Here is a 17,058-nt window from a genome sequence, read left to right as displayed (position 1 = left end):
TTTTAAATCAGAGTACATGTGCATCAAACAAAATAACCTTTAGCACTTGCTGCTGAAACGTATCTCCAATTCACCACAAAAAGAACAGTAATGTAAAAGGTTTTTACAACTATTGTTGTTTGTGATGTAATCACCAAAATGTGTAGTTAATACTAAATGTTTGACCGGCTAACATTATAATATCCTAACTGCTAAGGTTACTCCAGAAAGCTACATGCCATGTTGGTGTAACAGGAAAACTCAAGGGAGATGGTACAATCTTCACTGTGTTACCAAAGTATTCTGGGGCTTAACTTCAAACATAGATGCCTCCAGTTTAACTTGTAAATTTACTGCCTGTATCCTAAATCAAGTTTCTCTTGCTACTTTACAGGCTTTTTATAAAATAAATAGCATACACCATTTCGCCAATCTTCTTATCAAGGTTGATTTCTCAATCACTACTGCAACACTACATTTTAACTTTCCTTGATTATTAATTTTTCACCTCTCTCATTCCAAATCTGAATGTAAACCAGTTCTGGCTGCAGTTATAATTTACAATCTTTTATGAAATGATTAATGTCCAAATGTTTCTAAGCCTAATTCTGCAGTTTATTACTTGTTCACTTTACAAACAGTTACAGTGTGGTGACTGATGGGATTAGCTATTTCATATCTTCTCTATTGGTACTAAATAACTTTTTCAGTGCAGACAACCTAGACAACCATAGTTAGCAGACAACAATGAGTTTAGTGCATCTACATACTCAAACAAAAGATGACTTAACATATGGAGTTCAGAGATCACAGAAGTGTTATATGTAAATGAATTTGAAATGGATTAAATTTGTTGATATGCTCAGTGGAGAAATTCTTCACACATATTATTGAAAGCTATTATTGGTAGTGACCAGAAACAAGTGAATATAAGTCTTAAGTCATACATCATCTATTGACACAACCAGTCCAGTCAGCCACCACACTGTAAGTCTTCATGACATCAACAAGCAATGCATTCTGCCCACTTTGTTCTTTCTTCTCAGATATAGCAGACTAATAACTTACTCCTGGACCAGCATTTTTCCAGTCCACCAAAAGGCTCATAGCTTTCAGCACGTGGTCCTGAAATAGAAAATAATATCAATGTGAATATACATTATATGAATATTGCAACAGAGAACAATTGAGTGAAAAAAGAAGAAGAGATTAGTGATAATGAAATACATGCTTTAATCCTTCTCACAACAAACAAGTGTTAGTACTCTTAACTTTCTCAATTAATATGGAGGTTACCAGGGCCTGATTCAGTCCATAACCATCACACACTGTTGTAGTGATGACTTCAAAGATACAAAATGAAACATTCCACGATTAATGTGATGTTAAACTCAATAAAACCCTTACTGATACCATAATGTCTTTTTTCAAAGCATACATGTGAACATTTGCATAATCTGTGTATATCCAATATTCTTCCAATAGTCTAGAAAGGTTGGCTATGCAGATTAGTGGGCAATAGCTACCAAACACAAAACCTTTGAAACTGAAGAAATTCTAACTTCTGGTCTCGACATCTTAAGCCTATACTTCCATAAATGCAGGTTACATCCTAACTCAAATACAATGCAAGTTTCATGTTTTCATCTGTCCAATAGATTGGCACACAGAGCCATTGATGTCTGTTTTGAGGGAGATATACATCATAACAAGCGTCCAAAATACCTTGGAAAAATACTAGACAGGACACTTTGTTTTAAGGAGCTGATGACACAAATATCTAAAAATCTCAGAAACAGAAATAAAACAATGGAAAATCCAGGATGGAATGTAACAACACCTGAGAAGGAAAGATGCTACTCACCATATAGCGGAGATGCTGAGTTGTGATAGGCACAATAAAAAGATTCACACAATTAAAGCTTTCGGCCATTAAGGCCTTTGTCAGCAGTTGACACGCACGTATGCACGCACGCAACTTGCACACATGATTGCAGTCTCAGAGAGCTGAGACCACACTGCGAACAGCAGCACCAGTGCATGATGGGAGTGGCGACTGGGTGGGGAGGGGGAGGGATAGTATGGTGGGACTGGCGGACAGTCAAGTGTAGCAGTTTAGAGGGAGGGCAGGAGAGAAGGTGCGGAGGGAGGAGGGGGTAAGTAGTGGAAAGGAGAGAAAAGGGGAGAAATAAAAGAAATTAAAAGACTGGGTGTGGCAGTGAAATGACGGCTGTGTAGTGCTGGAATAGGAGCAGGGAGGGGGCTGGATGGGTGAGGACAGTGACTAACGAATGTTGAGGCCAGGAGGGTTACGGGAACGTAGGATGTATTGCAGGGAAAGTTCCCACCTGCGCAATTCAGAAAAGCTGGTGTCAGTGGGAAGGATCCATATGGCACAGGCTGTGAAGCAGTCATTAAGATGAGAGATACCATGTTTGGCAGTGTGTTCAGTAACAGGGTGGTCCACTTGTTTCTTGGCCACAGTTTGTCAGTGGCTGTTTATGCGGACAGACAGCTTGTTGGTTGTCATGCGTACATAGAATGCAGCACATAGGTTGCAGCTTAGCTTGTAAATCACATGACTGGTTTCACAGGTAGCCCTGCCTTTGATGGGATAGGTGATGTTAGTGACCGGACTGGAGTAGGTGGTGGCAGGAGGATTTATGGGACAGGTCTTGCATCTAGGTCTATTACAGGGGTATGAACCATGAGGTAAGGGATTGGGAGCAGTGGCCCTATCCCATCAAAGGCAGGGCTACCTGTGAAACCCGTCATGTGATGTACGCATGACAACCAACAAGCTGTCTGTCTCCACGAACGGCCACCAACGAACTGTGGCCAAGAAACAAGTGGACCACACTGTTCCTGAACACGCTGCCAAACATTATATCCCTCATCTTAATGACTGCTTCACAGCCTGTGCCGTATGGATCCTTCCCACCAACACCCGCTTTTCTGAACTGCGCAGGTGGGAACTTTCCCTGCAATACATCCTACGTTCCCGTAACCCTCCTGGCCTCAACCTTTATTAGTCACTGTCCTCACCCATCCAGCCCCCTCCCTGCTCCCATTTTCCTTTCCGCTACTTACCACCCCCCCCCCCCTCCCCCTCCGCACTTTCTCTCCTGCCTTCCGTCTTCCGTCTAAACTGCAACACTTGCACTTTGCGTTTGTTTGTTTGTGTGTGTGTGTGTGTGTGTGTGTGTGTGTGTGTGTCTACTGCTGACAACGGTCTTAAATGCTAAAAGCTTTAATTGTGTGAATCTTTTTATTGTGCCTATCGCAACTCAGCATCTCCGCTATATGGTGAGTAGCATCTTTCCTTCTCTGGTATAGAAACAGAAATAACATTGTCCACAAGCTCTGTGGTACTAGTTAGGGAACATCAGCAGACTATCATTGAGTATTGGCACTCGGATTGGTATACTCAACAGTAGTATTCTGTTTGTCTCTCAGGATCAATACCCCACATGTGAAAAAAAGGTAGATGTAGAACTTAAAGAATCCATGTGCACTGTTAATGGGTCAATACGATCAGCTACCATATACTGGTTACCAGTCCTGAGTCACAATCCCTCTCCTGATATCAGATGAAAGAATATGCTGGTACATGAATACCAGAAGATTGTTGATAACCCAGAACTTCCAATACTGAATGATGTATTCTCCATGGAGCGAGAAAGATTAAGATCGATACATTCTACTGTTATTGCAGCCAAGACTCTCACTGAAAATGAAGTCCACGGCTGAAACTGCCCTGCATTCAGGAGAAGCCCCATGGTTTTAATCAGTCTGGACAGTTTGTACTACTCTACAAAAGTGGAGTAAATCTTCATCACCCTGCAGCGACTGTGGTGCTGAATAACGTACAATTGTTCATGTTGTATCAACATGTCCCGCAGGTGCCTACAATGATTTACTGGTAGTAATGAGTGGTATTATAAACTATATGGAAGAAAACAAGAGAAAGTCCAGGATGGAATAACAACAATATTACAATAAGTATAGATTGCTATTCACCATGAAGGGGAGATGTTCAGTGTTCAGTCATGGGCAGGCAAAAAAAAAAGACTGCTATATGTTTAGGCTTTTGCCTTCTTCTGAAGAAGAAGACACACACACACACACACACACACACACACACACACACACACACACACACACACACACACATTCACACAAAAATAAGCACTACTCACACGATTGCTGTCTCTGGCTGCTGTGGCTGAACTAAATTGTCACAGCTGTTGCTGATTGGAGCAGCAATCCGGTGTGGATGGTGGGGTAAGGAGGCGGCATGGGGCAAGGGTTGCTACGTGTTGTCACGAGGTTGGAGGCAGGGATTCGGGGGGGGGGGGGGGGGGGGGCAGGAAAGAGGAGGGGTAGAGAAGGGAGAAAGGACTACTGGGTGTACTGGCTGAATAGAAGGCTGTATTGTGCTGGAGGGAGTAGCAGGGAACAGGGTAGGTAGGTAGACGACAGGGACTAGCATAGGTTAACCCCTCAGCTTACAATGTCGTGTGAGAGACGTAACGTGCCGACCTGGCCAAACATCAACTAGACGTATCAGAGACATGGTGCGTTTACCGCACCAAACAAGCGCATGTCGTGTGAGAGACGTTGTCGGTCAGCTGCGCCAAATGTAAACAGTACATCTCTGACCCATTGCGGAGCTTATCGAGTACACGCGGCATACACGAAGTGTTCTTCGCTGCATTGACTTGCCGCCATTACAAAAATACTTTCACAATGTTCCCGATGTGTAGTAAACGTGTTCATGAGGAAAGGGAGACATCTGGTGGCATAGCCAACAATGATTTTGCAGGATATTTTGACAGCAACAGTGACAGTGGTAGCAATGTTTTGCCTCCTGTACAAAAACTGTGTAAGTGGCTGGTGACTGAAGGTGATACTGACTAAGAAGAGCAAACCTACCAGCGACAATCAGAGTCGTGGATGTGGCAAAAGGAAGACATTGAACCAACAATCTGGACATATACAGAAATTCCTGGAATAAAGGAAGCAGCTTAACAGCACATGAGTACAAGCATAAGACAATTAGACGTATTCTACGTAATATTTAATAGTACATTTTGGGAAACATCGTAACTAAGACAAATGGATATGCACAAGACGTACTCAACAATAAACAGAAGAGACGAAAAATAGACCAAAAGTGGTCTCCTATTGGCTGTAATGAAATAAAAATATACATTGTGCCATGTATAATCATGGCTGAAGTACGGAAACCATTGATTCAGATGTATTAGTATAGGAGGGCTGTTATAGAAATGCCAATACTTAGGAAGACTATGCCATTCAGGAGATTTCTGCCCATAAGTAGATTTCTGCATCTAGCAAATATCAGTTTAGCCAACAACACAGATAAGCTGTACAAAATAAGGCCAGTCATAGATACATTCAACCAAAAATTTCAGGAAGTGTACACAATGCAAGAGGATATTGCCATTGATGAATCATTAATGAAATTTAAGGGGCGCTTATCTTACAAACAATTTAACCCGTCAAAAAGAGCGAGGTTTGGTATTAAAATTTATAAATTGTGTGAGTCAAGTTCAGGATACTGCTATGATTTTAAGATATACATGGGTAGTGACAAACGTGATGCTAGTGATAGTGCCTTTGAAAGTGTGGTTCTAGAACTATCACAGTCGGTATTACACAAAGGGCATACTCTATATTTAGATAACTGGTTTTCTTCACTGAAACTTTCAAAACTCTCCTCACCAATAAAACTAATGTGATTGGAACAGTGCATTCAAACAGAAAAAATATGCTCACTGACTTCCTGGAGGCAAAATTGAAGAAGGGTGAATATACAGTGAGGAGTTGTAATGGAATATTGGCATTAAAATGGAAAGATAAACGAGATGTTTACATGCTTTCCACAAAACATTCAACAGCAGAAATGACTGCCACAGACACACCTTTCCGCAATGCCAAAATGTGTCATCAAATACAATAGAGGCATGATTGGAATTGAATGCCAAGATCAGATGCTCGCATGCTTCCCTGTGATGATAAAATGTATGAAAGGATACTGCAAGATATTCTTTTACATATTTGATGTTGCTTTATTTAACACATATATTCTGTATTACAAAATACATTGTGGCAAACGACAGAGCTACGCAGAATATAGGATTCAGATTGCAGAATCATTGTTGAAAACTACACCTTTACAGGAATATAATCGGAAGGGACGATTAGCATCCGGCGATATACCACAAAGACTGCATGCACAACATTGAGCACATTTTCCCAAACATATTGATCCAACACCATCAAAAGTAAATCCTGCGAGAGCTTGTGTAGTGTGCAGAAAGCATAAACGACGCAAGGAAACTCCATGGGAATGCAAAAAGTGCAGGGTTGCATTACATGTGCCAGATTGTTTCAGCGAAATCATACAATCGAAGACTATTAAATTCGTGTACATGTCATTGTGAAGATGTTGCGTTTGAAAATATGTTTGCCAACGTACTAATGTAACAGGTCCCAGAATGTTTTGAACAAAATATTATACAGTCTCAGATCATTGCATTGTTGTAAATATTATTATTGAGATGTATTTCATCAATGTATGTTTGCTTATGAAGGCAAATAAAACGTTTGTGAATATATCATTGCGTTTGAGACAATGAACATTTTGTTTCCAATAGGCAACTAATCGTCATTATTTATGATACCTGTAGAAATGTCATGTTACTGGTATCTCACACACGTACTTACAAATCCCGAGGGCGTCTGCATGACTTTGGATGCCGCCAGGCGTAGTGCACCGCAGTCTTAGCATGTGTAAGCGCCGGGAATCTTAAGGCACATCCATACCTTGCAGCCACTTACACCTCATGCTAACGGAACTTAAATCGTAAAGCAAAGGGTTTAGTGCAGGTGGGTTATGGGAGTGTAGGACATATTGCAGGGAGTGTTTCCAATTACACAGGTCAGAAAGGTTGATGTTGGTAGGAATGATCCAGGTGACGCATACTGTGAAGCAGTCACTGAAGTGAGCACATCATGTTGGGCAGCATGTTCAGCAACTGGGTGGTCAGCTGTCTCTCTGGCAGTTTTTCAGTGGCCATGCATGAGGAAAGACATCTTGTTAGCTGTCAGGCTCACATAGAAAGAATGGCTGCCAACAAACTGTGGCAAAGCCATAGCTGGTTCACCCAGTTACTGAAAATGCTGTCCTGCACAATGTACCTCACTTCAGTGATTGCTTCACAGCCTGCACCAACTGGATCCTTCCTACTAAAACCAGCTTTTCTGACTTGTGCATGTGGGAACTCTCCCTGTAATAAATCCTACATTCTCATATCCCCCCTCATCTTAACTTCCACTAGTCCATATCCTGCACCTGCCTATCACATTCCTTGCTCCCCCTCCAGCACAACACAGTCTTCTATGCCACCAATGGTCATTTTTCTTTTCTCTACTTCTCTCCTTTTCAGCACCCATATCTCCCCCCCCCCCCCCCCCCCCCTCAAATCTTCAAACCTCATGACAGCACCTAGCAGCCCCTATCACGCCCCACCACATCCTTGCACACTCCCACTTTGCCCCATCGCCGACATGCTATCCCAAACCCTCTAACCCTCCCCCTCCCAACTCATGTGCCTCCTCCTTACCTCCACCACCCACTCGAGGTTGCTTCTCCCACCAGGTGCAATCATTACACATACTGATCGCAGCAGCCAGAAACAATGAATTGTGCTTGTATGCATGTTTTCTACTTCAGAAGAAGGGCTTTTGACCAAAAGCTTACATGTAAACCAATCTATTTGTTGCACCTGTCTGAGACTCAACATCTCCTCTTTATGGTGAGTAGCTATCTGCCTTTTTCATAATATTGTATTTAAACTACAGAAAAGACCTTGATATCTGCCTATAGCTTTTCTTATTTGTGCTATATGAAGCTGTATAGTAATTTAGTTATCTTTATACAGGGTGCCTCTCGTAAAAGTTATCAGCTGCATTTTCTCTTGTGGCTCTGATGATATTTGCAATTTTGGTTTTGCATTTTGTAGCTGGAGCCATCCCCAGCAATCACTGCCCAGTGTTAACAGCAATCACTGCCCAGTGTTAAAGAACGTGTTAGCTTGTTTCCTGTTGCAAACAAAATGGTTCTTAAATCAGGACATCACATGCCCGTTCGACAGAGTGCTCCAAATTAGTCTACTCTGATGATCATTATGCTGCAATGAATTGACAGGGTCAGTAAAATAAGACTAAACTGCAATCCAGCAGTGACTTTGCAGTGCTGAATGCTTGGTGATAGTGGACAGGGCAGGCCAGGGCAGTGCACAAAGTTGTGGCCTGAGTAGCCCAGATGCAAAAGCCGCTAACTGCATGATAAGCAAAAAATGAGATAATCACGAAAAACTTGTCCCATCCAAATTTTTAGAGTTAGACTTCATTTCTTTTCCAACAATAAGAAAAAAAATTAATTATGCAATATTAATTGGTGAACTCTGCAATTATGTTTTATACGTTAAAATTTTAAGTGAAATATTGACTTAGCAGTTTGGCCCGGTTTATGCAGTTAGCGCAGGTTTTGAAAATGTATCAATCCAATTACAACACAAACATTTGGTTGTAAAATCCACTATTTGGTGATATATTAGGAATGACAGAAAGGTGGAATTTACTTATTGTGAATATAAAAAGAATACATCTTATTTCAAAGAAAGGTCCGAAAATTCTGCAAAATTGGCATATAAAAATACAAAGGTGACATTTTACCAGAAAAACTAACCAACTTAATGTCAAAAAGAGAACAATGTTAATTTTTTTTAAAAAAATTACACTATCACATTTTTGATATCACAAGATATTGTAGAAAAAAAATCAGCTCCAAATTGCATCTTGGTAAAACATCGACAAAATTTTAGAAAAGAATAAAATTAGCAAAAAGTTGCATCTTAGTTAAAACAGCAACAGAAGCTTCTAGAAAACAAAATTAGCTGAAAATTGCTTTTAAGTGACATCAACACAGCCCATAAACTCAAAATCACTTCTGGCTTCTTCTGATGGCCGGCAGCAGCAGGCGCGACTCTAGAAGTGCCTTCCTGTTTGTCCAACACCTAAGTGTAGAATTTGAGTTTGTTGTTGGTCTCACAGTCTTCACCAAAGTGGAGCTCCAAAGGCTTTTTGACGTCTCAAAATTTGGCTTCTGGGAGTTCTACGCAGCTGTGATTGATGTTGCGTTGTTTCCTCTGTTGAAATGTCATCTCTTCAGGATGCTCTTTCCCTCTCCAGCTCCAAAGTTGTAGAAGGGCTCTCCATGAACTAAACGAATCTTCTTGTTTTTGCTTTTCATGAACACATTTTTTTTATCTGGAATCCTTCCATGTATATCATAAAAAATAGTGTCAATGGCTTTCATTGCATAACATTGCTTTAATATTAGTTTTCCTTTCTTACCTTCGTGTTTTGAACATTTCTTTTCCACTGATCAGAATGCCTCTTCCTTTTCTGAATGGGATTGTCGCCCCAGCCTCGTTCTGATCATTTGCAGCTACAATGCTGTGTTTGACTTCTTGCAGAATTCCTACTATTTCAATTACTCCCACTTCATTTGTACCATCTTCTGTATCTAAACCGTCCACAAAATCACTTATTTTCTTCAAAATACTCATGCAAATATGCCAACAAACATCCTGCTGATCAGCTGAGCTATGCTTACTGGCATGTATTTTAATAACGCATCGGCAGCAAGAGCTTCAGTGTTGCATATGCATTCGTTACAGTGCAGCCAACCTAACTCTGAATAAGAAAAATATCCCTTTTAATCATAACAAACTGAAAAGGTAGCTCTGCATGTCTAGATTTGTAAGTCTTATGTCAGTTGACGTCCTTTGCATCTGGTCATGGCACGATGACTGCAATGTCTGTTGAACTTCATGAGTTTTGCAAACGTTTGACACTTAAGCCTTTTCACTAGAAGACAACGTGCAGTTAGCGGCTTTTGCAACCAAACACGATGATCTACAGCCGTTAACAATGGTTTATTGCTGCTTTTGCACCCTGAAACCTATTCTGCCATGTAGGTGTGCAAAAAAATCTACACGGTGGTGTGCTCAACTCAAAATAGACTTTTCTCTCTCTCTCTCTCTCTCTCTCTCTCTCTCTCTCTCTCTCTCTCTGTCTCTCTCTCTCTCACACACACACACACACACACACACACACACACACAAATGTCGAAGGAAGGAAATAAATAAATAAATAAATACAGACCAGAAAACCATCACCATTTTCAAATAGCCATGTACCATAAATAATCGCTAGGATGAAAAGTCAGGAAAGCAACTGGAGAAAGCTGAAGTAATGCCTAACATGTCATGCTAATAAATATATAAATAAAAGATCAGGAAGCTCTGCACAAATAATTAGTAGAAATGGAGATAAAACACTATAGAACCACAAAAATATATTGTTTATCATGAAAAAACAAGCCATCATCACCATCATAGCAAAATATTTTTGATACAGACACTCAGATTCAAGAACTAATAAAATTGTCAAGAAAGGAGAAATTATGAAAATAAAGCTAGAAACAGCTGAAAATAAAATGGCTGACATACATATGGATATCACACACAGCAGCAAAGTAGCGGTGGTGGTGGTGGTGGTGGTGGTGGTGGTTGTGGTGGTGGTAGGAGGGGCGGGGGAATCTGAACATCCCAGTCGACTCTGCTGAGGGAAAAAATTCTGAACTATCAGAAGGAATAGAAAACATAGTTAACAGATGCATGCCAACTAACTAAGTAAATGAAATCAGGCCTGGCTTAAATTCAAAGAAACAGTATCTGAGGCAATTAAGACACTTACACTGAATAATGTAGTAAAAGATCGTACTGATCCCCCATGGTACACAAGCAGGTCAGAACACTTTTCCAGAAGCAATGAAAAAAAGCATTCCAAATTCAAAAAATACAATAGTTCCAAGACTGGCAATGTTTTACTGAAGCTTGAAACTTAGTGCAGTCTTCAGTGTGAGATGCTTTTAATAGATTCCACAACAAAATTCTGGCTTGAAATCTGACAGAAAATCCAAAGAGATTCAGGTCCTATGTAAAGTACACCATTGGCAAGGCATAATTAATACCTTCATTGCATCATACCATTGGTAATATTACTGATGACAGTACCACTGAACACAGTTTCTGAAATTACTTCACCAAAGAAGATGAAGTAAATATTCCAGAATCTGAATCAAGAACAACTGCCAATATGAATAACTTCAAAGTAGGTATCCTTGGCATAGCGAAGCAGCTTAAACTATTTAACGAAAGTCAAGTCTTCCAGTTCAGATGGCATACCAATAAGGTTCCTTTCAGAGTATGCTGATACTTAGCAATCATATAAAACTGCTTACTCAATGAAATATTCATACCAGAAGACTGGAAAGTTGCACAAATTACACAACTATTCAAGAAAGTAAATAGAAGTAATCCACTGAATTACCGACCCATATCACAAACACTGATCTGCAGTAGGATTCTGGAACACACAATGTGTTCAAACATTATGAATTAAGTCAAAGGTAAAGGTCTATTGACACACAGTCAGCATTGTTTCAGAAAATGTCATTCCTGTGAAACATAACTAGCTCTTTATTTGTACAAAGTAATGAGTGATATCAACAGGGGATCTCCAATTGATTCCATATTTCTAGATTTCCACAAGGCTTTTGACACCTGTCTTCACAAGGGACTTGTAATTAAACTGCACGGCTTTGGAGTACCACTTCATTTGTAACTGGATTCATGATTTCCTCTCACAAAGGTCACAGTATATAGTAATTGCTGGAAAGTCACTGAGTAAAACAGAAGTGATGTCTGGTGTTCCCCAAGGAAATATTATGAGCCCTCTAATGTTCCTAAACTACTTAAATGACTTAGGAGAATCTGAGCAACCCTCTTTAATTACTTGCAAACAATGCTGTCATTTGCTGTTTAGTAAAGTAATCAGAAGATCAAAACCAATAGCAAAACGATTTATACAAGATATCTCTATGGTGCAAAGAGTGGCAACTGACATTAAATAATGAGAAGTGTGAGGTCATCCACATGATTACTAAAAGAAATCTGTTAAATTTTGGTTACATGATAGTTCTCACAAATTTAAAGGCTGTCAATTCAGATAAATACCCAGGAATAACAATTATGATTATGAACAACTTGAACTGGAATAACCATTCAGATAATGCTGCGTGGAAGGCAAAATCAAAGACACTGTTTTATTGGCAGAATGCATAGAAGATGCAACAGTTGTACTAAAGAGACCAACCATGCACCACTTGTTCATTCTCTGCTACAGCACTGCTGTGCTGTATGTGATACTTACAAGATAGGATTGATGGAGGACATAAAAAAAAGTTCAGAGAAGGCATGTTCTTTTGTATTATCATGGACTGGGGAGTGTGTGTCATGGATATGATAAGCAAATTGGGATGGCAATCATTAAAACAAAGGCATTTTTCACTGTGGTGAGACCTTTTCATCACCAATTTTCTCCTCTGAATGTGAAAATATTTTATTGTCTGGTCACCAACCTATGTGGGGAGAAATGATCATCATAATACAACAAGAGAAATCAGAGCCGATACAGAAAGGCTTAAGTGTTCATTTTTCCCACACACTATTAGAGAGGTGAGTGGTAGAGAAATAGTCTCAAGTTGGTTCGAAGAACCCTCTGCCAGGCACTTCATTGTCAATAGCAGAGTAATCATGTAGTTTTACCTTCATGTGAAGGTACTAAGGTGATTAACACAGCAGCGAAAGTAGTTTAGCTTAACCTTCAAGTAAAATTTATCAACCAGTAAATCAACAAATTTCCTCTGAAAAGAAAATCGCACATAGTAGCACTCTTACTTAATTTCATAGTTGTTTTACCAAAGGCATTGCAAGATTTACAGAAGATTGTCTCCTTTGTGAACAACTTGCAAGCTGGGGTAAGAACCTAGAATTAGTTATGAGTAACTTAAAACAGCACTCCTCACAATGTATTGGTCAAAGAACAGACAGGGTGATGTCCACAACTCATTAAGATGAGGAGCATAGGTAAAAGGTAGTTACACAATTCTGAAAGCTTTTCTTGAAATGAAACTAGAGAGAAATAAATATCTGGAATCTTTGTTTCAGGAAGAAATGTTAGTACATTCAGTGCTGCAGAGATTGCTGAAAACAAGAACATCTAACTGGACACTGTCCAGCACATGTTAATGCATTTTGAATTGGAAAGTGATGAAAACCAAAATGGAGAAAACATGAGGATGCATGGTAATAGAAGGGAATAGATCTGAAACAAATACCAAAAACCAAAGGGTAGGTATGCCCTCTTAGACTATTGGAGCAGTGTGTGGATTGTATCGTTACAGCTACCAAAACAAAAACCCATCAGACCACTCAGGGTGTAACCAAAATGAGAGAAGATTATGGATCAAGAGATCACTAAGGACACAGTCACAAGATCTTAGGCCAGAGGAAAAGGTAAAGATGGCCAGAGGAGAAGGTAAAGATAAGTCCAAAAACAAAAATTAATTCCAGCAAATGCCAGCAAAGGAATAACATTAAAATGACCAACAATGAGCAATAGGAGTTATTAGTGGAACAAGGAATGGCTTAAAGAGAACTAATTTCTCTGATCATTATGGCAAAGAGCAACACTATCTAGACACAAGTCCTATTCGGCTTCATACTGAGAGTTCTGTGCTATTTCAAAGAAGCAGCACAATGTATTATTAAAATGAGATGTTAATACTCCACAACTTCCAACATCCACATCTACAAAAATACTTCGCAAGCCAGCATATGTTGCATGGCAAAAGGTACCGTGCACCACTTCTTCTTGTGTTACAGTCTTTATGCAAAATGTATGTCAGAGGCAGTAGAATCATTCTGCAGTGAGCCACAAATGACAATTTTAATAGTTTTTCATGAATAGTACATTGCCTTCCCTTGAGTTTGCAATGTATCTCAGTAATACTCTCATGTTGATCGAAATAACCAGTAAGAAATCTAACAGCAAACCTCTATATTGCTTCAACGCCTTCCTCTAATCGACTTGGTGGTGATCCCAAACACTCAAGCAGTATTCAAGAATGGGTTTCACTTTTATTGTTTATGTGATCTCCTTTACAAATGAGCTACACTTCACTAAAATTCTCTGAATATGCCGTGTCGACCATTGGACTTCCCCAGTACCAGCCTTATGTGCTAACTCCATTTCATACTGCTTTGCAACATCATGCATAGATATTTTATTAAAATGACTGTGTCAAGCATCACACCACTAATACTATTTTCTACCATTACAGGATTATATTTTCCTACTCATCTGCATTAACTTAATGTTTTTCTACATTTAGAGCAAGCTGCCATTCAGCACATCAAATGGAAATTCTGCCCCAGTCATCCTATATGCTCCTACAGTTACTCAATGACAACACTTTCCCCATACACTATGGAGCCATCAGCAAACAGCCATAGATTGCCGCTTACCCTGTCCATCATGTCATTTAGAGGACAAGAGGAGTCCTGCTGCACTTCCCTGGAGCACCTATGATGAACACTCACCATCCAGGACAACATATTGGGTTCTATTGTTTAAAATATGTCTTTGAGCCACTCACATATCTGAGAGCCCATCCATATGCTCACACCCTATTTAACAGTTTGTAGTAGTGTACTGTGTCAAACACTTGCCGGAAATCTAAGAATATGAACTCTGCTTGTTGCCCTTCAACCATGGTTCGCTGGATAATAAGGAGAAATGGGCAAGCAGAGTTTCACATGCATGATGCTTTCTAAATCTCTGCTGATTTGTGGACACTAGCTCTTCTATCTCAAGGAAATTTATTGTATTCAAACTCAGAATTTTCTCACGAATTCTGCACAGCAAGCCAAAGTTACAGATACTGGCCTGCAATTTTGCACGGCCATTCTTGTACCCTTCTTATATACATGAGTCACCTGTGTTTTACTCCAATCACTTAGGAATTTGTGCTGGGTGATATATTTATGAAAAATGCATGCTAAGTAAGTTGGAACTGTCAAAGAGTACAGTCTGTAAAACCAAACTGGGATTCCATTTGGACCTAGTAACTTATATTTGTTTTCAAGTCTTTCAGTTACTTCTCAACGCTAGGGATGTCTATGTCCTCCATATGAAAGTTTGTGTGATAGTGAATGAAGGTATGTCTGTATGATCCTCCTGTGTGAATGATTTTTCTAAATGTGAAATTTAAAATTTCAGCTTTTCTTTTGCTGTCTACTACTGTCACATCAGTGACGGACCAAAACCTTTAACCTGCTTAGTGATTTTACAAAGGACTAGAATTGTCTTGGGTTCTCAGCAAGATCTTTCAGTAAGGCATGATGGGGGAAGAGGAGGTAAAGCTCATTTGGTCTTTTTATAGACAAATGAATTTCTACTAACCTTTTCCTAGCCGGCCCGGTTAGCCATGCGGTCTAACGCACTGCTTTCCGAGCAGGAAGGCATGCAGGTCCCCAGCACAAATCCACTCGGTGGATTAGGGTCAAGGTCCGGTGTGCCAGCCAGTCTGTGGATGATTTTCAAGGTGGTTTTCCATCTGTCTCGGCAAATGCGGGCTGGTTCCCATTGTTCCGCCTCAGTTACACTATGTCTGCGATTGCTATGCAAACACTGTCTCCACGTACGCGTACACCATAATTACTCTACCATGCAAACATTGGGGTTACACTCATTGGTGCAAGACGTTCCCAGGGGAGTCCACTGGAGGCCGAACCACACAATAACCCTGGGTTCAATGTGGGGTCACGGTAGGGTGAGTGGACTGCTGTAGCCTGTTGTGGGCTTGTGTACCACTGAGAGCTACGGTGGAGATGAAGCCTCTCCATCGTTTTTAGGTCCCCAGTTCAGTACAATACAATACAATACAATACAATAAAACCATTGCTGTAAACATTTCTGTGTTCTTTTCCTAACCAAGAAAAATGGTTCAAATGGATCCAAGCACTATGGGACATAACATCTGAGGTCATCAGTTCCCTAGACTTAGAACTACTGAAACCTAACTAACCCAAGGACATCACAGACATCCATGCCCGGGGCAGGATTCGAACCTGCGACCGTAGCAGCAGCGTGGTTCTGGACTGAAGCGCCTAGAACCGCTCAGCCACAGCAGCCGGCCTCCTAACCAAGAGTGCAACAATCTCTGCTTCCTCAGCATTTTCTGAACTTTATTATTAAACCAAGTTGATCCAAAATAATGGATTCCATTGCACCACAATGTAAACAAATTAAATGTCCAATAATGTTAAATGTTATGATAGAAGGAGACAGTATCTGCAATCAATGGTTGAGATGAATCATAGAGTTAATCTTGTACTGGGAGGCTGGGTGCCCACAAACATTGTGGAATTGGTTTTAGTAAGCATTGAACACAGTATGTGTCTAGGTATTCTGGAGGAAACTAACAAAGCCGAGGTAGTTACTGATCCTAAAAAAGGTTTACAAATATTATGAAGGCATGGAAAATTAGCAGTAGAAATAAGAACAAGAATTGGCACTACTTTGAGAAACAGAAAATGACAGTCTTACAAAGTGAAAAAGAAATTAAGAGAAAGATGTAGTGGAAAAAACTTTGGTGGTTGGGATCACAAACGAAATGAATGAAATAGAAGTTAGTTATGAGAATATTTTCTCAAACAAGACAGGCGTGATTTATGAGACATCAGTGTCCATAGCTATGCTGCCTCTCTGCCCAGTTGTCTGCAAGTGCAACAGGCTGCTAAGGTTATCTTCTGCTGAGTGAGGCTGCAGAAAACTTGGGTAGTTCCTGCTGACTGTGCTGTGGGCAGACTGAGCCCAATGTACATAACCAGAAACAAAGCACCTCAGACTCTCTCTGGTGAAAACTTCATGCACTCAGTTTTAGATCAATTTTTAATTTAATTGTTAATTTTAACAAGCTATTTAACAAACGAATATGAAGTGCATAATCCAAATTGCTTCTTAATTTGAAGTCAATTATATTACATCTTTTAGGCAACATCTTTGTTACATTTT

At 40.0% G+C, this 17,058-nt stretch overlaps 1 protein-coding gene across 5 annotated transcripts in view; it reads right to left on the bottom strand.

Moving 5' to 3' along the window:
• Positions 1 to 17,058, bottom strand: part of LOC124722112 — a 398,005-nt gene that overhangs the window by 64,936 nt on the left and 316,011 nt on the right. For all 5 annotated transcript variants that reach the window (XM_047247319.1, XM_047247317.1, XM_047247315.1 and 2 more), the window contains one exon: positions 1,048 to 1,104. In XM_047247319.1, coding sequence (XP_047103275.1) covers positions 1,048 to 1,104 — 57 coding nt within the window. The remainder of the gene's footprint in view (positions 1 to 1,047; positions 1,105 to 17,058) is intronic.

The sequence above is a fragment of the Schistocerca piceifrons genome, chromosome X, assembly GCF_021461385.2.
Source record: "Schistocerca piceifrons isolate TAMUIC-IGC-003096 chromosome X, iqSchPice1.1, whole genome shotgun sequence".
Lineage (NCBI taxonomy): Eukaryota > Metazoa > Arthropoda > Insecta > Orthoptera > Acrididae > Schistocerca > Schistocerca piceifrons.
The sequence above is the reverse complement of the archived record's forward strand: the minus strand, read 5'-3'. Positions and strand labels throughout refer to the sequence as shown.